The following is a 22,329-nucleotide window of genomic DNA, read 5'->3' as shown; positions in this document are numbered from 1 at the left end:
TTGTTTATGGTATTTTATGGATGAAAACTTGTCTTAAGATCATTTAGAAACTATCTAGATAAGATATAACCGATCATTCAATCTAATAAACAAAACCCAAATTTAAAAATTTAAAATTAAAAAACCGGGTTTATTGTTTTTGGGCTAATTTTGTGAAATCACGGCCTAAAAAATATCCCAACATAATTGTAATGATGTTGGACAACTATTTGGATCATGTTTGATCCATCCGATCTTATTTGATCAAAATTCAAAATTTTCAAAATAATTAAAAAATTTGAATTCTTGAATTGGTTCAAACAAGCCGTCAGTGTTCTTGTTTTGATACCAATCAGTATGTATAGTATAAGGAAGCTATTGGATAGCTCCTTACACTTCAAACAACTTTATAATCAAAAACCCAATTTTTTATCACAAACTTTTTTGAGCAAATTGATCATATCATTCAGGTCGATTGATACTTTGATGTGACGATCAAGATGTTGTTGGGAGCTTTGTGAAGCTATCCAAGCTCTTGAATCAAAAAATCAGAGTTAAAAAAAAAAAATTTAAAAAATGGAACATTTGTGTTCTTGAGGACCAAGGCTTGTTAGCCTAGGACCGAGAGGTCCGACCTAGGATCCTCAATCCGAAGACATTGTTGTGATTGTTAAACACGAGAATCATAGGATAATCTAAACATATAAGAAAATGACTGACAAATATCAAATTTTCATTTGACCTCAAACAACATCCTCATACACTCTCGCAAACAACAACATGATCTCACTATATTTCAGTCGCGACCCGAAGCAACGACGTATCCAAAATTTGGAGTTGGTTGAGTTTAAAATATTTGGGATGGGCTTAAAAAATAAAAGGTAAATAAAGTATAATAAAAACATCTATAAATTAATACAAGATAAATTAATAATCTCCATAAAATTTATAATTTGTCTAGTCCCAACAAACAACGGGACCAATATTAAATTGGACCACAATTGATAAACTAATAAGATAATAACTTTTTTAAATCACAATCAAAAATGTTAAAATCGAGAGTTTACTTAAAATCGTTTTATATATATAAACTCGTAAAATCTAGATTTTATTCAAAATCGTAAGAGTTTACATAAATTAATATTTATTTACATTAATAATAAAAAATATATTTTTCAAAATAATATAAAAAAGTCAATATAATTATTTAATACAAAAATTAATATGTTCTAAAATATTTAACAAATTTAAATTTGGTAATATAAATATATTGTCTATTAAAATTTTTATTTAAAATTATTCATATATTTATGAATATATAAATATATATATATATATATATATATTAAAATAATAAATAACTAAATAATGTTATAATATATATTATTTAAAAGATTATATTATTAGTTTAAAAACGATAATTTCTTTCTTTTTACTCTTCATTTTCTCTCTTTATTTTCCATTCTATATCAATTGTTGGGTTTTACGAAAGAGAATGCAATCAATGCAAATATGGAATTACATAGCCCAAATTTAATTTAAAGGGCTCCCAAATTTTTTATTTTTAATATATATAATATTATTAATTATATATTATATATTATTATTTATTTTATATTATAATATTATATTTCTTTTATATTTATTTTTTATAATATAGTATAATATCATATTCCTTTTATATTTATTTTCTTATAATAAATCCATAACTATATAAGGCTTTTCATCTCTAATATTTTATTTTATCATAATTCCAACTCTAACAAAATTATTTTTGAAGTTACATTTTAATACTCTTAAATTTATTTATTTATTCTTATGTTTCATTTTAAAATATCTATCATATTTTTTTTTAATTATTGAAACATCATATCTAATATATCACAAATATTATTAAAGAAGGTTTCAAAATCACCAAAATTATATATTTTCCTTTTTTAAAATCAATGATCTAGTTATATATTTAATATATTTTTGATAAAATGTACAACTATTATATTTATTTTAATTTTAAGGCCACAAAATTTGAATTTGCATTGGACCTCTCAAACCTCAGGGCTTCAGCTCATAGATTTCTTCTTCCATGCAGCTCATAGATTTCTTCTTCCATCACAATCCTTACCTTATCGACTCCTTCGTAAATCGACTGCTTTTATTAATACTAGCCGATACTGATTCTTACTCTTCTTCATAGATATATTCTCCTTCATAGATCTATAAGCAAAAGATCCAAGAAGAATGTATAAGGTAAAATCATCCGATAATACTGATTTTTACCACGTTTATCGATTTTAACGAGTTAAATCACGAGTTTAATGCGATTTTGTTTCTAAACGAGTTTATTTGAATCTTGACTCGTTTTCTTTTAGTCGACTCGCAAACTCAAACGAGTTTACGAGTTGTGATTTTGACCGCTTTGATCCCAGTGTATATATATTGTTCTCAATAAACCTTTAAATTAATAATTACTTATTCAAAAATAATAAACTTGACAAATTCAATTAATTTGTGAATATAAATTCTAATTCTAATTTTAATTCTAATGTGCATTAAAACTTGTTTTTGTAATTTATTTTTCTTCTCTAACTAATATACATTTTAACTAAAAATATTAACTTGAAAATTGAATGGTCTCATCATTTTTTTTTATCAAATATTGAATTAATTTGGAAAAAATAAATATTAACTTGTAAATTGAATGGTCTCATCATTTTTTTTAATCAAATATTGAATTAATTTGGAAAAAATAAGAAATTAAAGAATAATTTTATTTTATTTTATTTTTTTTTCTAAGTGGAAAGGTGGGATTTATCATAATTTGAAAAAACAAATAATGAATATTTTTCATTATTAATTATGATATGAATCAATAACTTATCTAACTATTTTCTCCTTTAATTTGGGTGTATTTGGTAACCCTAGAATTGGTATTGAAATTGAAGGGTCTAATTTTAATTCTTATGTTTGTTAAACACTTTAATATTAAGAATTGAAAATGAAATTAGAATTCGAATGAAATTCAATATAGTGTAATTTGATAGTTCTCAATTCCAATATTTTTAGTTTAGAATTGTAATTTCAAATTAACACGTTTTTCACGTTTTTGATATGATTAACACGTTTTTCACACATTAAACATGTTTAATACGTTTTTAACACGTTTTTAACATATTTAACATGTTTTCATGTTTTTGGCACGTTTAACACGTTTTTGGCACGTTTAACACGTTTTCACACATCTAACACATTTTTCACGTCATTGACATGTTTAACACGATTTTCAAGTTTTTAGACACGTTTAACACATTTTTTACATTTAAGCACATTTTTTACGTTTTGACACGTTTAACAAGTTTTTCACATATTTGGTATGTTTAGCACGTTTTTGACACGTTTAGCACGTTTTCACATTTTTGACACATTTAACACGTTTTTAATACATTAAACACATTTATCATGTTTTTGGCACGTTTAACATGTTTTTTTCACGTTTTGGCACGTTTAACAAGTTTTTCACATATTTGGCACATTTAACAAATTTTTGATAATTTTTCATGTTTTTAACACGTTTAAAACGTTTTTAACACATTAAACACGTTTAACACGTTGTTGACACGTTTCACATTTTTTTATGGTTTTGACATGTTTGACACATTTTAAATATATTTAACACGTTTTTGACACGTTTAACACGTTTTTCACATTTTGACATATTTAACAAGTTTTTCACTTATTTGACACGATTAACATATTTTTAATACATTTAACACGTTTTTACATTTTTGACATGTTTAACACATTTTTAACACATTAAACACGTTTATCATGTTTTTGGTAAGTTAAACACGTTTTTGACACGTTTAACACATTTTTAACGTTTTTGACACGTTTAACATATTTTGGTATGTTTAACACATTTTTGGCACGTTTAATACGTTTGATAAATTTTGGCACATTTACCACATTTTGACATGTTTAATACGTTTTGACCCGTTTAACACACTTGTGACATGTTTAAAACGTGTTAAATATGCCAAAAATGTGTTAAACATGCCAAAACATGAAAAACGTGTTAAACGTGCTAAAAATGTGTTAAAGTTATCAAAATGTGTTAAACGTACCAAAAACGTGTTAAACGTGCCAAAAATGTGTAGAACATGTCAAAAACGTGTTAAACGTGTGAAAACATGTTAAACGTGTTAAAAATGTCAAAAACGTGTTAAATGTATTAAAAACGTATAAAATATGCCAAAAATGTGTTAGTCTTATCAAACCGTGTGAAAAACATGTTAAACGTATTAAAAATGTCAAAAACATGTTAAATATGCTAAAAACGTGAAAAATATGTTAAACGTGAAAAACGTGTTAAACGTGCCAAAACATGAAAAACGTGTTAAACGTGTCAAAGATGTGTAAAATGTGTTAAACATGCCAACAACGTGTTTAACGTGCCAAAAACGTGAAAAATATTTTAAACGTGCTAAAAACGTGAAAAACGTGTTAAACTTGTTAAAACGTGTGAAAATATGTTAAACGTATTAAAAATGTCAAAAACGTGTTAAACATATCAAAAATGTGAAAACATATTAAAAGTGTGAAAATGTGTTTTAAGTGTGAAAATGTGTTAAACATGTCAAAAGCGTGTTAAACGTGTTAAAAATGTCAAAATCGTATTAAATGTGTTAAACCTGTCAAAAACGTATTAAACGTATAAAAAACGTGAAAACATATTTAAGAAATTAACATTTTGAACCGATATTTTATTTTACAAATATAGGAATTGAAATTGAATTACAATTTTATCATTTCCTAAATATAGGAATTAGAATTGAATTACAATTCTATAATTTTTCCAAACATAAGAATTGAATTGTAATTCAATGCCAATTCTCATGTACCAATTCCAATTTTCCCTCGTCACACACACCCTAACTCTTTTTATTCTTTATTAATAATAAGTCTTGGTTTTCTCTTTCTTTTGAAAATATTTATAGCCTAAAGACTAGGTATATATATTAATATATAATATATTATAAAAGACTAGGTATATATATAATATATATTATAAATAAAATTTTATTTTTATTAGACTGGCTTAACTAAATTTAATCTTATTCATTTATTTAATTCTCCTGTGTATAAATAATATATATATATAAATAAATAAAAATAATTTAATTAGAAAAATATCTTATTGAGTAGATAGATTCACAAAAATGGAAAAAAGTAGAAAATTATTAATTTTTCGGACTTAATAAATAGAGTAAAAATATTTTTTTTAGAGAGAGAATGTAGAAAAAGAAAAGAAAATTAAAGTAACCGACCTATATTATTTTCTTGCTCTTTTGAAGCTGCGGCAGAGGGCAGCATCCGTGAAGAAGAGTCGCAGTTTTCGGCTAGAGTTCATCCCATAGTGATTTTCTTCAGAAGATTTTCAAAAAAGCCTCCGATTTTCTGAAGAAAGATACCATAGAACCAAGACCCAGTACTACTCTGTTGAAATTAAGATGAATAGAGACCAGCAGCAGCAGCAGCAAAACCCCCTTCAGTTCACTAAAGAACCTTATATAGAGGATATAGGCCCTCAAAGAATGTGCGTATTACTTTACTTTCTTGAATTGATATTGTGTTTTGATCATTCATATTATTTTAAAGTTGTTACCTTTTATTGCATATGTAGCCAGAGCATCACATTTTCAATGTTTTCGGAAGATGATATAATGAATCTAGCAGATGTTCAAGTACATCTTGGTGCTTACTATGATGTAAACAAGAAACCCAAAAGCAATGGCTTGGTTGACAATCACATGGTATGATGTTCTTGTCTGTTTATTTGCTATATGTCCCTTTTTCGTCTTCTATTCTATCGAATTTAAAAAGGTTCACATTCTATCTTTTTTAACTATAATGTGAATAAGAATATGCAGAAATTGGATTATGCAGAAATGTGAAATCCATATCAAATAAACAGATTGTTTGCTTGTTTAATAGACAAATTCATTTGATCATTTTTAGCCTATAACAAGTTCCTTGTTGTCGAAAACAGTGGACTCTTTTGAATCCGGGGATGCTTAATTACAATAATATATTGACTTAATCTGTTATAAAAAAAATGATAATTCAAGTGCTTGGTCATTAGATATATCTAGCAGTTAACCAATTCAGGTCATGTGTTATATGCATTGGTTTTTGTATTATTTGAAGTCACTTTTGCGGTTACTCTTTGAATACAAAATTGAACATTTCTGTAGAAGTTATATATCTAGTAGTTTTTCTTGTATATGCGGACCAATATAATGATCGTTTTTTTTGTCTCACAGGGCCCTCCGAACAAAAAGACTACTTGTCTTACTTGCAATGGGTCATACACAGATTGTCCTGGACATTATGGATACTTGTCCCTTACTCTCCCTGTTTATAACATTGGATATTTGCCAACTGTAATTCTAATATTGAAGTGTATTTGCAAGGTACTTTTCCTCAACCCTTATTTGTCTTGTTTATTGTTGCATTATAAGTACTTTAAACTAAAATATTATTACAATAGGAAGGTTCTCCTACTTTACAAGTTGTGTTCTCCCATTTGTGTGTTGCTCAAGCTATATAAGATTATTTGATGCAGTATAACGTCATTTCAGGGTAACTGTGAGAAACTTCGATAGTAACAAACAATCCATACAAATGGATTTCATTTTTTACCTTTGTCTTTTAGTGAAGGCATTATGTCATGGGTAATAATAGGGCGGTACACCGTAAGGCCATAGGCTAGCAAGTTGGGGATAAAAGCAGTTAGTTCTTTACTCTTTAGTATATAAGTTTAACAGTAAGAGTTGGTAGTGTGTGAATGAAATAGTGAAAGCCCCTCTCCTCTTCTTCTCTAGGTCTTCTCTAAGTCTCATCTTTTTTTTTTCAAAATAAAAAGAAAAGGATGAGTGCACAATTAGTATATCAATAATACTTGTTACAAATTATGACAAATATTTTTGCCACATGAAGTATTGTTATGGATTTTGACCATCATTCTGTGCTAGCGTATTCTTATTAAAGTCTTTTATAGCAATAATACTGTTTTGTGGATCTCCTTGTCACCAGACATAATACAATGAATACCCCACAAGCTTAACCTTGATTGATTATGTACTGAAACTTATTTTTGTCATATATCATTCTATCTCATACAAGAGAAACCATGTCTGCATATTGCTATGTATTTAATTTTTTGGATTTGACAGAATTATCTTCTCTAGAAGTTTCCAATTTGCAATTGAATTTTAGTTTAGATTGCATGAGAAAGTAAAGAAGGTAAGCAAGCCCAAACAATTGTTTCATGATAGGTTCTAGTTATGATTGGCGATAACCTTAAGCTATAAGCAAGTAGAGCTGTTTGTTATTGCCGTTGAACTTTATAAATAGGTTCTTTTATGTAGAAATTTGGCATGTGCTATGGGAAAGCTGTTAAGTTTTTTTTTTTGAAAAAGTAAAGTTTCTAAGTTACAAGGGACGAAATTATACTTGTAAGTATTTTCATAAGTGGATCTTATTCCTTACCTAAAACAACCACAGCCATATTTTAACATAAAAACTAGTATAAAAAAAAAGAAGCAAGAACCATAATTTTCAATATATTCATGCCATGAAGGACAAAATCGAAACATTTCATGAGGCAGTCACAAATGCTCCTTGGAGTCTTGGACTATAGTGAATGCAATTCCTTCTCTACAACCTCTTGGATTCTAGACACCACCTCATTTCTACATCTTCTTCCATTTATGTTCCACCATAGCTGGATTAACATTTTCTGGTGCTATATCCAATATTCACATGCCTTCTAGTTCTTTTATTCCACTTCATTTTTTAGTTTTAACCATGTATAAAATTACTTCTAGTATTTTTTCAAGTCATCTCAAACTAGACTAGAAATGACACACACTCTCTATCTAGAGCTCATTCGATCTTAGATTTTTGTTTTTTTGTTTTTATGGGTTTAAAAAAAAACTATATCATATCATTATCATTTCAACCATCAAATCACTTAATTCATCAATTATATACCCTTACTTTACTTTTATAAAATTTAAATACAAAAGACATTTTAGTAATTCAATCTAAATAATTCCAAACAACCCACTTTTTCATCAAACCATTTTTTTACAAATAACCCTACAAAAAAAACCCAAATGTCTATTGGCCCATCATTTACCTTCCATCTTTACTTAGACACAATTTGAGCATAACTATTTTCTATGCCTCCATTTGGTGGCCAAGACATGTTTGACACAATTTGATTCTAACTCTCTGCTTTACTCTTCTATCTAAACAGTCTTGCTCCCGGGTTCTGCTTCACGAGAAAGATCGCTTGGCTTTTTTGAAGAAGATGAGGAGCCCTAAGATGGAACCTTTGAGAAGGACGGAAACTTTAAAAGGGATAGTGAAAAAGTGCAATTCCATGACAAGTAGCAAGAAGGCAGTGACGTGTTCAAGATGTGGATATATAAATGGTTTTGCATCTCTCTCTTTCTCTTTACTTTTTTATTAATTGAAACGAGAATCTCTTCATGTTGCTAGTATAATGTGCTTAACGCAATGCTTCATTAGTAGCTTAATCACACAATATTTATAATTTTCTTATAACTTGATGAACACCTAATATAAGCATTATTGTAAGAGTTCGACAAATCTTGATTTTTGTTTTGGAAAAGTGAGGAAGAAATCTTTAAACTCTGACAAGTCATGTATGTATCCATTTACTTGTCAAAATTACATTTAGATGATTTAATTTGTACTCTCATCTGTCTAATTTTATGTAACATCCTCAAATGTTTATTTTTACTTTTCCTCTGAAATGGCCATGAAAGCTCGAACCCACGACCTTGTGACCACTGGCCTTGTGCTTCTAACATCCCCAAGTATTTGGATGCTATTTAGGGGATGGTGAGTTTACCAGATTTTGTGGCGGTTCTATATAATTGAAATTTCTATTGAGTTTTAGATCTAATTTATTAGGTATTATCTCTAATTTTTATTACTAGCTCTTATTTCCACCTAGGATCCTATGAGCAATCTATGTCTTAATTTGTCCCATTATTCCACCAACACTAGAAGAGGTGAGAAAAAAAAAACACATACTTATTATGATTATGTAGTTATTTCTTTGTTTTCAATTGAAGTAGTGGGACCCTTAGCAATATATTTGAATTAGTTCCCTGACAGTTAAATTATATGATAACATTAATATTCTTCCAAACAACAAACAAACTGGAAGAGCTATATTATTGCTATACTGATTATTGAGAGAAGGTGAGACCTAGAATGATGGGAGAGATCTATACTATTAATCCATTCATACCTACTAACTATAATGACTAGGCTTATATACTAACTCCTTCATAACTGCCGTATTAGTATTACTCATGACAAAGCCCTCCCCTTAACTTCTCTCTTTTCAAAAGGGGCATTTATATATACATGAATATGAAATCTAAAAGGTAAAATATACTCGCTAACTCCTTTCACAAGTGCATTATTACCCATGTGTTATCTTTCTGTTATTTTTTTTTTCTTTCAGTTACTCCATTATATATACATGAGTAAGTTTGTATATTTGTCTGTTTAGAAGTTCATGTATATATTTAGCCATTATGAGAGAGTTTATGTGTGTGTATATATATACATATATCCTAAAAAAATACTCCAGAAAAAAGTTTTTGAGACTAGGTTAAGAAATAGATAATTCTTCTTTGCTCAATTAAGCTTCATTTGATAATTAGTTGTTTTGGTAGATTTCTGTATCAACTTAGAAGCACACCCCAAAAGTTGTTAAACCTCTTACTACAATGCATACTTTGGACGTGAAATTCAAGTTGCATACCTTAACTAATTGTTACATCATAATTCCACTTGTTACCATTATGTACACAAGTCTTGATCAACAAATTGAAGATTTAAGCAATGGTCTCTTCTTTACGAACTATTACTTTGGTAGTTTCACTAGATTAGATGTTTGGTAATTAATTTTGCTGTGTTGTAGGGATGGTGAAAAGGGCTGTAGGATCGGTTGGTGTCATTTATGACCGTACCAATGTTGGTGGTAATAACTTGGATGATTGCAAATCAGCTCTTTCTCACACAAAAGACTCCAAATCAAACGTTTTTGTTCATTCATCACTATATCCTGATAAAGTTCTTTCTCTCTTTAAGAAGATGTCAGATGAGGTATGGCTTTTAAACTTGTTCATGGAGTTCAAATTTCCATTCTTTTAGCATTTGGAAAATGTTTAAATAACAAGTATAGAGGAGCGTGTTTTTCAAAAGGAAATAGTAATATTAGATTTTATTTTCTGCAGCATTATTTTTATGGACATGATTTCGGAGTGTAAAATTATTTTCTTGAGTTAATATTTCTTTATTGTTTTTGTATTGTTCTGCAGGACTGTGAATTGCTTTATCTTAGTGACAGGCCAGAGAAGCTCATCTTTAATAGTATTGCAGTGCCACCTGTAGCTATTCGTCCTTCAGTTTTTCAGGATGGCTCTGCACAAAGGTTAACTCCCGTTAGTTAATATTATTATTTTTAATGTTTTCTTGTATATTTGTTCTATCTGTTTCTCTTAATTCTCACAACTCCAGACTTCTATTGCATTTCACCAAGTTGGTAAAATGCTAAACTTTGCTATTTTTCCTTTCTTTGTTTTGCAGCAATGAAAATGATATTTCGGAGAGGTTAAAACGGATTATTCAAGCGAATGCTAGTCTTCAACGGGAGTTAGAAGAAGGAAAGTCTACATATAATCTTCTGGTATGATCAGGTTTTTTGTTCCTTGGTTATTCCTTTTCTCATTTTCCTATATGCAGTCACGCAGAAGATCATAAACATGCATTTATTTGTATACTTGATTATTTCTAGACATACTTCTTTCCAATTTCCAGATGAGCATTTATTCCCTTGTACTTTTGCTTCCAGTACCCAAACTATATACTATACTGCAATACTCTTTGTTTTCTCAAATTTTTATTGGGCTAAGGGTTGAACCAATTGGGTAGGTGTTGATTTGGCTTCATATGTGTATCATTGTTCTAAATAACATTATAACTAAATAAAGATTCCTCTAGTGATGGAATGTTGAATTAGTATTTGTCTAGTTATTATTTTTAAACAATTGTATCAGCCCACCATTTCCCCGCTTACTGTTGTTTTATTTCAATAGTATCTAATGCTAATTCCTTTAGGATGCCTTACATGATATTTCCTTTAGGATGCCTGGAATAATCTACAAATCGAGGTGGCACTGTACATAAACAGTGAGGCACGAATTACTACTATGCCCATGCAAACTGGAAGGCCACTGAATGGTTTTACACAGCGGCTTAACGGAAAGCAAGGCCGATTTCGTGGGAACTTATCAGGAAAACGTGTTGAGTATACTGGTAGAACTGTTATATCCCCTGATCCTAATCTGAAAATTACTGAGGTGAAAATTTAACAAGTTCAAAGAGTTTTAGTTTTATTTTTTATCTGCTTTTGGTTGTTTACTTAGTTGGTTAATGCTGTGCAGGTTGCCATTCCTATTTTAATGGCTAAGATATTAACCTTTCCAGATCGCGTTTCCCGTCATAATATAGAGAAGTTGAGGCAATGTGTTCTTAATGGGCCAGACAAATATCCTGGTGCTAGATTGATTTCACGTTCGGATACTGATAAGACGTGAGCTCTCTATTTGTTTCTTACAAATTCTTGTAGACTGAATTCTTAAAGTTGGCCTCAATGAAATCAAACCCTTGCTTTTCTGTAGGAGTTTGGCTTGTAATTTTAGGAAGCGTCATGCAGATAACCTCGAGATTGGCAACGTAGTTCACCGCCATTTGGAAGATGGGGATGTTGTTCTTTTCAACAGGCAACCAAGCTTACATAGAATGTCAATCATGTCCCATAGGGTTGGAGATCTTAAATCTATGTGGCATAATAAGTGCATTCTTGTTGATCTATATTCTTATTTTTGACTGATATTTGATGTTGTGCAGGCAAGAATAATGCCATGGCGCACATTGAGATTTAATGAATCTGTTTGCAATCCTTATAATGCGGATTTCGATGGAGATGAAATGAACATGCATGTTCCACAGACAGAAGAGGCTCGAACTGAGGCCCTTTTATTAATGGGAGTGAGTTTATTCTTGTTGTTTAAGTGTTTTAAATTTTTCCATGATTGTGCACATTTTGTTTCCTTCAGAAAATCCTTCGATCTAACTGCTCTGTTAGTATTTTATTTCATAGAGATGTATTTTCTATTGCAGCTTCCATATATCATAGAGATAATCATACTTGTTCGGCAGTTCTTAATCATTAATTGTAGAGTTATTGTTAATATATTTTTGAAAAAGTGAGACGCATTATCATTATTCCCCGTTGTTGCGGACACTGCAAACATTTAGGAATTAAACCGAAACAAATAAGTACAAGTTATGACATCATAAGTTTACAGAATCTTTATATTGTAGTTGTGGCAGAGTTTGTGTTTGTGGGCAGTTGTGAGTAGTGGACTAACCCATATCTTCATTCTTTCTGTATAATTTTACTTGTTATAACCTTTCTTTATTCAGTTTTCAATACTCATAAATTCTCATATATCTGATTCTTAATTACTCACATGAATCAATTGCATTATATTGTTATCTTGTTTCTCAGGTTCAAAATAACTTATGTACACCAAAAAATGGGGAGATTTTGGTTGCATCAACTCAGGATTTCCTGACTACTTCATTCCTTGTAACCAGGAAGGATACATTTTATGACCGGGCTACCTTTTCCTTTATGTGTTCCTATATGGTTGATGGTACGCTGCATAATGATTTACCCTCACCTGCATTAATTAAGGTAAAGAGGTGATAACTTGCTTATTTTACTTTTCCTTTTGCTTCCATTTTTTTTTTTTGAAAAAGTTCAACTTTCATAGGGAGCGCAAGAAGCGTTTAATGGTTACAAATGGGGTAGGGAAAAAAGAAATCAGAAAACAAACAAAGGGAAAGACAAAACTAGGAGCTAGATGCCGATAAGGTCAAAAAAAATTCCCATCGTGTACAAAAACTCCTCTTCTGAATAGAGGCAATTGCATGGAGCATAAACCCTTTAATTCTTTCGGTGCCATAACTCCTCTCTTGGAAGGTTCTACTGTTCTTTCTTTCCCGATTGTCCACCACCAGATTGTCCTTTTGCTTCCAATTCCAACATACTTTTCCTCGACAGTTTGTTGGACTATTAGATAAAATGCAAATTCTACAATAAAGGATTTTATTAGATTACATGTATTTGACTTAATCTATACGCAACTTATATATTCTTAGGTATTGTCATTTCCATTATAATCAAGTCTCCCATCAATAATATATTTCTGTATGTATCTGTGCCATACTATAGTGATAGTGTTTGATAACACAACTTATCACTTAATCTAAAATTAAGTGCTTATTTGAATTAAGTCATTTGATAACTGTAATTTAAAACTAATTAATTACTTTGATTCGGCTCAAATAAAGTTAGAATATCTAGCATAATTCGTAAGCTATGAATGACTTAACTCGGTGACATCGTACGAGCTTACAAAAGACAACTTTAACCCTTAGAAAAATAATTAATTTACCTCCTTTTAAGGGTAAAACATTAGTTAAGTACTTTCCTGACATTAATTTCACATTTTTTCAATCAGCTTATGTATGAAGTACTTTGAATCTAGATATTTTCATTTGGTTTATTCAGATATAAAAATGTTAAAATGTGTTTACTCAGTACTATGCTAGTCTACACTACTATATACTACCATGCAACAGTTTGTCAGCTTAGTTTGATTTCTGTGGTTGAGGCTTTCAATTTATGCTCTCCATTGAGGGTTTTCCCGTGTTATTATTTTTATAGATGGACTCCTTTATTTTTACGGGCTCATGGCCCATGATTGCCAATGGCTTGTAGGTAGTTGTTAATGTGTGTTTCCAATAGTTTCTTCTTTCTTCTCATTTTTTGTATTGGACTTGTAATGAACTCTTACCGTTACTTGTATGCATCATTCAATAGCTGTTTGTGATGATTGTGTATATTGTTGCAAATCCAAGTTGTTTGATATGTTCACCAACTTGGATTTGAGGGGAAATACTCCTATATACAGATTTGATTAGAGAACGAGGACTTTTTTAGTTGGTTTAGGTTTCCTTGTACTTATCTTTATGTAGTCTATGTATTGGATCATAGCTCTCATTATAATCAAGCCCCATAAATAAACTACTTTCCATTTTAATGTTATCAATATTATACATATGGTGAAGTTCGTTTGTATTATAATGTCAATAGGGTACATGATATATTAAACACTTCGTATTTAGGATTGCTTTAATGAATATGTCAAGTGCACCCTTGTATTGAAAATAAGTATTTAATTGATTCCATCACATGAAACGTGTGATGGTCACATAGGGAGAAATGAATAGGAGAATTGATATTTGGCATCGTTTTCATTATTTATGCTCATCTTTTGTTTATATGCTGGTTATATTTGATTTCAATCTTACTCTTTGCAGCCGGTAGAGCTATGGACAGGGAAACAATTATTCAGTGTTCTTGTACGTTCAAATGCTGAAACGATGGTGTATCTCAATCTCACTGTTCCAGAGAAGAACTATGTGAAAAAAACAAACCGGCAGACAATGTGTCCTAATGATGGTTTTGTTTATTTTCGTAACAGTGAGCTTTTAAGTGGCCAACTAGGAAAAGCTACTTTAGGTGAGATCCTTTTATTTGCTTCATTTTATTTCTCTCCCGTCTCTCAAAAATGCATAATGTCATGTCTGTCAGGGCATGATCATCCTTAAATTAGATGGTCACATTTTGCATATAAAATCATGTTACTGCCATTATACATTATACATTCAATTAATCTAGGGTTTTTTCCTGGCGCAATAATAAATTTTCAAATTATATTCTTTTGTTTTTTTTGAAAAAGTCAACTTTTCAATAAAAAGATAACGCAAGATGCATTTAATGAATTACTGATAGAAGGAGAGAAGAGAAACAAAAACAAAAGAACAGAAGGAGAAAAGGAAGGCTAAATACCAATTCGATTAAAAAATTCTCAACCTCAACCTGTACAAAATCCCTTTTTTCGAATAGAAGCAAACGCATGGAGCACAAAGCCTATGATTCTTTTAACACAATTATATTCTTTTGTTAATTTGTCATATTATATTTTCTGGGATATTTCCAGGTAATGGAACTAAGGATGGCCTTTACTCCGTTCTTCTGAGGGATTACAGTTCACATGCAGCTGCAGAATGTATGAATCGTGTATCGAAACTTAGGTACTTCTCATTGGCTTGTCTATGTTCTTAGTTTTATTATAGGTGGCAGTGTTTATCAATTGCTCAATTTTATCCCTTCAATGAATATATGTTGTTATTACCTGGAGTAGTATATCAGTTTGAGCTTCCTTCCTTACTACGAATTGTCATGAAGATGCCAGAGATCTGTTTTCCATCTCAATAGTTATTGTAGAGTTGCTTTTACCATCCAGCTCATTCGTAGGGATTAAACAATGAATTCAGTTCTCTTATTTTAAAATCTTGATTCTACCAAGATCTGAACCATATTGTCATCTTTGAAAAATCAAATTTCCTGAGTCTTATCTTTGGGGTTGTTGCAGTGCAAGGTGGATTGGAAATCATGGATTCTCAATTGGCATTGATGATGTAAAACCAGGAGACGACCTGATTAGAAGTAAAAAGGATAAAATTGACGAAGGATATGGAAAATGTGATGAGCTTATACAGTCTTATAATAAAGACATGCTTAAACTCCAGTTTGGATGTAATGCTGCTCAAACGCTAGAGGCTGAGATAACAGGTGTTTTAAATACGCTTCGAGACTCGGGTGGAGAGGTAAGCATCATGTTTTATATTTTTTGCTTTGTATTGTTACTAAATATTCTATGTTTTGTCAACCCTATGGTAAATCCTTTGTGTTAATAGGTTTGCATGGAACAATTGCATTGGAGGAACAGTCCTTTAATTATGTCACAGTGCGGGTCCAAAGGATCTCCAATGAATATTACTCAGATGGTTCTTTTTGTGGGTCAGCAATCAGTTGGAGGTCGTCGTGCTCCAGATGGATTCATAAGTCGAAGCCTTCCTCATTTTCCCATAAATTCTAAGACACCTTCTGTATGAGTTTTAGTATATACTGCAAAGATGATAACACATATATCTACATATTTAGTTTTAGTATGTTCCTTTTGTTGTTTGTTACATTTTGTTTTAATATTAAACTTTTTTTTATTGTTTTCTTTGTCATGCAGGCTAAAGGTTTTGTTGCTAATTCATTTTATTCTGGTCTATCGGCCACTGAATTTTTCTTTCATACGATGGGAGGGAGAGAGGGCCTTGTGGACACAGCGGTAATGACTTATTACAATCTCTTTCACTTTAAAGAGTAACAGAGATTGAAATTTACATTAGCTTGATAATGAAGGCAAAGCTCTGAAAATTGAAGTCTCTAATACTGAAAATTACATAAACAACAAATAGGTGCTGAGATTATTTAAAGTTTCCAAAGTTCGCTGATTCATCTCCTTAGCGAACATCTACTATATTTCATGCATTGGTTTTGCTCCATGATTCTTGAAATCTCACAGTTCTAACCCAAGTTTAATTTCTATTATTAAACACATCAATAAGCAATATCTGATTGTCATTGTATATAACACAAAGTTTTTAATCATATATTATTTTAGGTTACTTAGTTAACTCTTTTCTAATTATGGAGGAAGAGAAGGATGCTATTATATTTTAGATTGTATAAGATCGGCCAAATGTATCTTTCGCATTTAGCATCAAATTCTTTTTATTTGCTAGATTTAGATAGGAAGTACACTTTGATTCCGCCACAATAAAAATTAGATGCAATCATATCCTGAGAAAAATAGAAACTTTTAAGCCAGTATCTTATTAATTAAGAAGATGAAGATATTAAAAGTTTTATTCCAGCATTAGAAATTTTAAATGCAGTAAATAATTTGAACTTCATTTCACAATACATGTTGCTTTGGAAAAAAACATAATCGTTTCTTAGAAACTCCATAAAAATAAGAATCCTAGCCCATAGAGCTGAAATATGTTCCTTTTCAAGATGAATGAAGAAAATCAAAATTTATTTTTTTTCCCTCCAAATTATGACCTCTCCATTGATTCTTCACCCTTTGTCAATGATTTTAAATTGAGTATTCATGTGGCAGGTGAAAACAGCCGATACAGGATACATGTCTCGCAAATTGATCAAGGCTCTGGAGGATCTATCGGTTCAGTATGATAACACTGTGCGAAATGCCAGTGGAACTATAATACAATTTCTTTATGGTGATGATGGCATGGATCCATCACAAATGGAAGGACAAAATGGATTTCCGTTGAATTTTGACAGACTACTTTTGAAAGCCAAGGTTTAATAACCCTTTCTTCATTTTGTTTAATCAGTCTTCAGTTTAATACGCATTGAATTTACGCATATTTTGTTTTGCACTTCAGGCTACATGTCCTGCTAAAGAAGATCCAAGCTTGACTCCTTTAGAGATGAAAACTACTAGTGAAGCGATGATTTCAAGTGAGCATTGCTCTGATGCCTTTAAGAAGTCTCTGTCTGATTTTATTGAAAAACTCGGAAAAGGATTTGAAAAATCCAGAAACACATTTAACTTGAAGGATGATATGGAAATTGAGGGACAGAATGGTGAAATCCTTGACAATGCTGCTAAAAGTCCACATGGTTCCCAAGTTTCAGAAAATAACTACAAAATCATTCAATCTCTTGCAAATAATATATCTGGCATTTCAGCCAAACAACTGCAGGTAGTATAAATTACTCCCTTAATTACCATAATTTTTTCCCCAAGTTTTATTGATTGGTTTCTTTGTTTCAAATGAATGTAACTTTATGAGTTTTCTTTTCATGGCTTTATTGTGTCTTGGAGACAAATAAATGGTTACTAAAAGAAGCAACCATTGATCTCTTGTTGCTTTCAGCATCTATCTGATTGTTATAGTTGATTATTGAATATAGGGTATTTGCACATCTGAGCTTAAATAGATGAAAAGTGAGATGGATTATTGGATAAAAATTGAATTGATAGCGTATGTAATGCAATGATGTGTATTTCAGACATTTATGCTGACTAAATCTACTCTTTTATTAATAATTTTTTTTTTTGCAATTAAGAGATGTAACCATCTATCTGAGACGTAACCCTTGTTTGTGTTATATAGGTGTTCTTGAGAACTTGTCTTTCCCGTTATAGTGTGAAAAACATTGAGTGTGGAACTGCTATTGGTGCGATTGGAGCTCAAAGTATTGGAGAGCCTGGAACTCAAATGACCTTAAAAACTTTTCACTTTGCTGGAGTTGCAAGCATGAGTATCCTCACTGTTTCCTAGCTAGCCCCTTTTATTTTTCACAATCTTGAAATTTCTTTTCATGTTTTATTTGAGGTCAATTGGTAGGTTTCCTTTAACTCTTTCTTCAGATGTTACCCTTGGAGTTCCTCGTATAAAGGAAATTATAAGTGCAGCAAAAAAAATCAGTACTCCAATCATTACAGCAGTACTTAACAGCAAGAATTGTCTGGCAGCTGCAAAACTAGTGAGTGGTTGTGTCGGGAAAACAGTTTTAGGCCAGGTATGCTTCTGGTCATGGATATATATATATATTTATTTATTTGCAAATGGTTATCCGTTATCATATGCCCAGATGATTAATATCTAGTTGTGCAAAATGAGAAAATTATGTTTCAGTGCTTCATGTAAACAAGGGCATTCATGCAATAATTATTAATATTACTTGTGCCTAAAAGATATCTAGGACCTTGAACTTGGCAATACATTTTGACTTTACTTTCTCCTTTTTATTCAGATTGCTAAATGTGCAAAATCGAAAAAATCTCAAAGATCAGGATCTATTTTTGTCACACTTAACATGGAAAAGATTGAAGATTTATACCTAGGCATAAATACACATATCGTGAAAGAGGCAATTTTACGAACACCAAGGATTCAACTCAAGGGAGAGGTCAGCTAACTTTCCTCAGTTAAAAGTGCTCTTGTTTTGGGGCTTCATTCTATGACAAACCTAATCGGAATATTCTTTTGTGCAGCATATAAAGATTTTGGATGGAAGGAAGCTGGAAATTATTCCTCCCCAAACTGGCAGAACTATCCTTCATTTTCAACTTGATTCATTATTAAACAAGATCGTCAAGATTGTTGTGAAGGTTACTTGTTTTTATGTAACTTTGTTTTAACTATAAAGAATTGTTCTCATCTTTGATTTGATTGGCAGGGCATAAGTACAGTGGATCGTGCAGTTATTACCAAATCGGAGGGTGAATATCAGTTAGTTGTTTCCGGGTTAGTTTATTTTATCTTCTTTCATTTACTTTCAAATTTCACTTCTTAAAATGTTTATGGTTTTTGTTGGATTTCAGTTTTGGTCTTAGAGCAGTTATGGGAATGGAAGGAATTGACGGCCTCAAAACTACCAGTAACCATATTATGGAACTGCGGGAGGTCATAGGAATTGAAGCAGCAAGGAGTAGCATTATCGAAGAAATAAAGTTTATCATGGAAAAACATAAAATGACCATAGATCAAAGGCACATGATGCTCTTGGCAGATCTGATGACATACAAGGTGACATGAAAAATTAATTTTCCCAGTTTTTGTGATATGCTGCTAAAAAAGTTTGTTTATGTGCGCAGGGTGAAGTTCTGGGGATTACAAGATATGGAGTTCAAAAAATGAAAGATAGTGTGCTGAGTTTGGCTTCGTTTGAGAAGACGACTGAGCACCTTTACAATGGTTCAGTGAACGGAAGGGAGGACTTGATTGAAGGCGTAAGTGAATGCATCATTATGGGTATTCCAATTCCGTTTGGAACCGGAATGATTAAAGTCAGGCAAAAGTAAGTTTAGAAAATATAAAGTTTTTGTTGATTGATTGATTGATTCAAAGCTAAAAATTGTCAAAAATCATTTTCTTCTGCAGGGTTGAATCACTTCCTGTTCTAAAATATGGATTAGATCCACTTTTACTATCTTGAGAAAGGAAACCTGTGAATATTTGCAATTTTTAGTATAGTGGACAGACAGACAGGAGATGAAAAAGAACAATGGTAGATTAAATCTTCCTTTGTTCTCAAAGAGGCTAGGAAATGATAATATTTTTGCACCACCCCAACTCTTCAAGGCGGATTTAGTTTAGTTTTTAAGTTGATTTTGATTTGTTACTTATTATTCGAAATATGACAAAGATTTATGTTCCATTTCGCTAAATTAGTGCCTAAGATCCTATGATTCGGTTGGGAAAAGTTGGTTTAGTACCCTATCACCGAGTTTTATCAAACACTAAAAAATTGAAATCGGCGATGGCCACAAAACTGTCTTTTAAGGAAGATTTACAAACTATTGAAATCTAATAATAACAAATAAAAAAAATTGTGAGATATGAATAGACAATTTGAACATTTGTAACACTTTGAATTTTGCAACACAAATGGGGTATTTACTAGAAGAATGTCCTCATAGGATAATTCACTATTGGGTGGAATTGATTCCTTGTGAGCATAATATGGGTTTACCTAACCCAAACCCAAATTATTACTTTGGGTTGGTTAATATGGGTTGGGTTAAGTATGGGTTGAGTTGAGTTTAATTTGGGTTGGGTTAGGGTTACCCAAATTACCCAAATTATATAAATTTAGTTTAATTCTATATTATTAATCCAATATAAACTAATAATCTTCCAACTTTAAGTCGAACACGTTTTTGACATGTTTAACATATTTTTCATACGTTTAACACGTTTTCCACACATCTAACACGTTTTTAATATTTTTAACATGTTTCACTTATAACATGTTTTTCACACGTTTAACACGTTTTTCATACGTTTAACACGTTTTTCACACGTTTTCACATTTTGACACGTTTTCACGTTTTTGACACGTTTTCACGTTTTTGACACGTTTTCACGTTTTTGACGTTTTTGTCACGTTGAACACGTTTTTGACATGTTTAATACGTTTAACGCGTTTTTGACAAGTTTAACACATTTTTTACGTTTTTGGCACGTTTAACACGTTTTTAACATATCTAACACGTTAACACGTTTTTGGCATGTTTAACACGTTTTAAACATATTTAACACGTTTTTTGATAAGTTTAACACGATTTTCACGTTTTTGGCACGTTTAACACGTTTTTGACACGTTTAACACGTTTTTGACATTTTAACACGTTTTTGATATGTTTAACACGTTTTTTACACATTTTTAATATTTTTATCACGTTTTTACACTTAAAACATGTTTTTCACACGTTTAACACGTTTTAACGTTTTTGGCACGTTTAACAAGTTTTGACATGTTTAACACGTTTTCATACTAATAACACATTTTTGTCACGTTTAACACGTTTTTGACATGTTTAATACGTTTAACGCATTTTTGACAAACTAAACACGTTTTTTTTACATTTTTAGCACGTTTAACACGTTTTTAACATAACTAACACGTTAACATGTTTTTGATAAGTTTAATACGATTTTCACATTTTTGGCACGTTTAACACGTTTTTAACATTTTAACATATTTTTGATATGTTTAACACGTTTAATATGTTTTTCACGTTTTTGGCATATTTAACACGTTATTGACATATTTGACACGTTTTTCACACATTAACACGTTTTTCACATTTTGGTACGTTTAATACGTTTTTGACATGTTTAACATGTTTTTCACGTTTTTCACATTCTTAACACGTTTAACATGTTTGTAACATGTTTAATACGTTTGTAAGATGTTTAACACGTTTTTCACGTTTTTGGCACGTTTAACACGTTTTTGACATTTTAACACGTTTTTGACATTTTAACACGTTTTACACATTTAACATATTTTTGACATGTTTAACATATTTTTTTGCACGTTAACACATTTTGATAAGTTTTAACACGTTTTTGGCATTTTTGACACGTTTAATATATTTATGACACGTTTGACATTAAACATGTGAAAAAGTATTAAACGTGTCAAAAATGTGGAAAACATGTTAAACGTGTCAAAAACGTGTTAAACGTATCAAAAACGTGTTAAACGTGCCAAAAACGTGCAATATGTGTCAAAACGTGTTAAACGTGCCAAAAACGTGAAAAACGTGTGAAAACATGTTAAACATGTTACAAACGTATTAAACGTGTTAATAATGTGAAAAATGTGAAAAACATTTTAAACATGTCAAAACGTGTTAAACGTGCCAAAAACGTGAAAAA

The 22,329-nt window shown here is 30.8% G+C and overlaps 1 protein-coding gene across 1 annotated transcript; it reads left to right on the top strand.

Moving 5' to 3' along the window:
- Window positions 1-5,329: 5,329 nt before the first annotated feature.
- Window positions 5,330-20,438, top strand: LOC124928840 (DNA-directed RNA polymerase III subunit 1). The gene is made up of 27 exons (XM_047469093.1): window positions 5,330-5,572; window positions 5,660-5,789; window positions 6,300-6,449; window positions 8,300-8,477; window positions 10,007-10,191; window positions 10,407-10,519; window positions 10,675-10,774; window positions 11,232-11,447; window positions 11,532-11,680; window positions 11,769-11,910; window positions 11,998-12,138; window positions 12,662-12,850; window positions 14,542-14,743; window positions 15,225-15,318; window positions 15,660-15,894; window positions 15,985-16,176; window positions 16,311-16,409; window positions 17,247-17,450; window positions 17,536-17,856; window positions 18,271-18,418; window positions 18,528-18,679; window positions 18,914-19,069; window positions 19,155-19,271; window positions 19,340-19,407; window positions 19,485-19,689; window positions 19,758-19,960; window positions 20,044-20,438. The coding sequence occupies exons 1-27, from the start codon at window positions 5,487-5,489 to the stop codon at window positions 20,096-20,098; spliced, it is 4,230 nt and encodes a 1,409-aa protein (XP_047325049.1). The 5' UTR covers window positions 5,330-5,486; the 3' UTR covers window positions 20,099-20,438.
- Window positions 20,439-22,329: the final 1,891 nt, after the last annotated feature.

Source organism: Impatiens glandulifera, chromosome 3 (genome assembly GCF_907164915.1).
Source record: "Impatiens glandulifera chromosome 3, dImpGla2.1, whole genome shotgun sequence".
In the NCBI taxonomy this organism is placed as follows: domain Eukaryota; kingdom Viridiplantae; phylum Streptophyta; class Magnoliopsida; order Ericales; family Balsaminaceae; genus Impatiens; species Impatiens glandulifera.
Note: the sequence above shows the minus strand (reverse complement) of the source record. Positions and strands in the feature narration are given on the sequence as shown.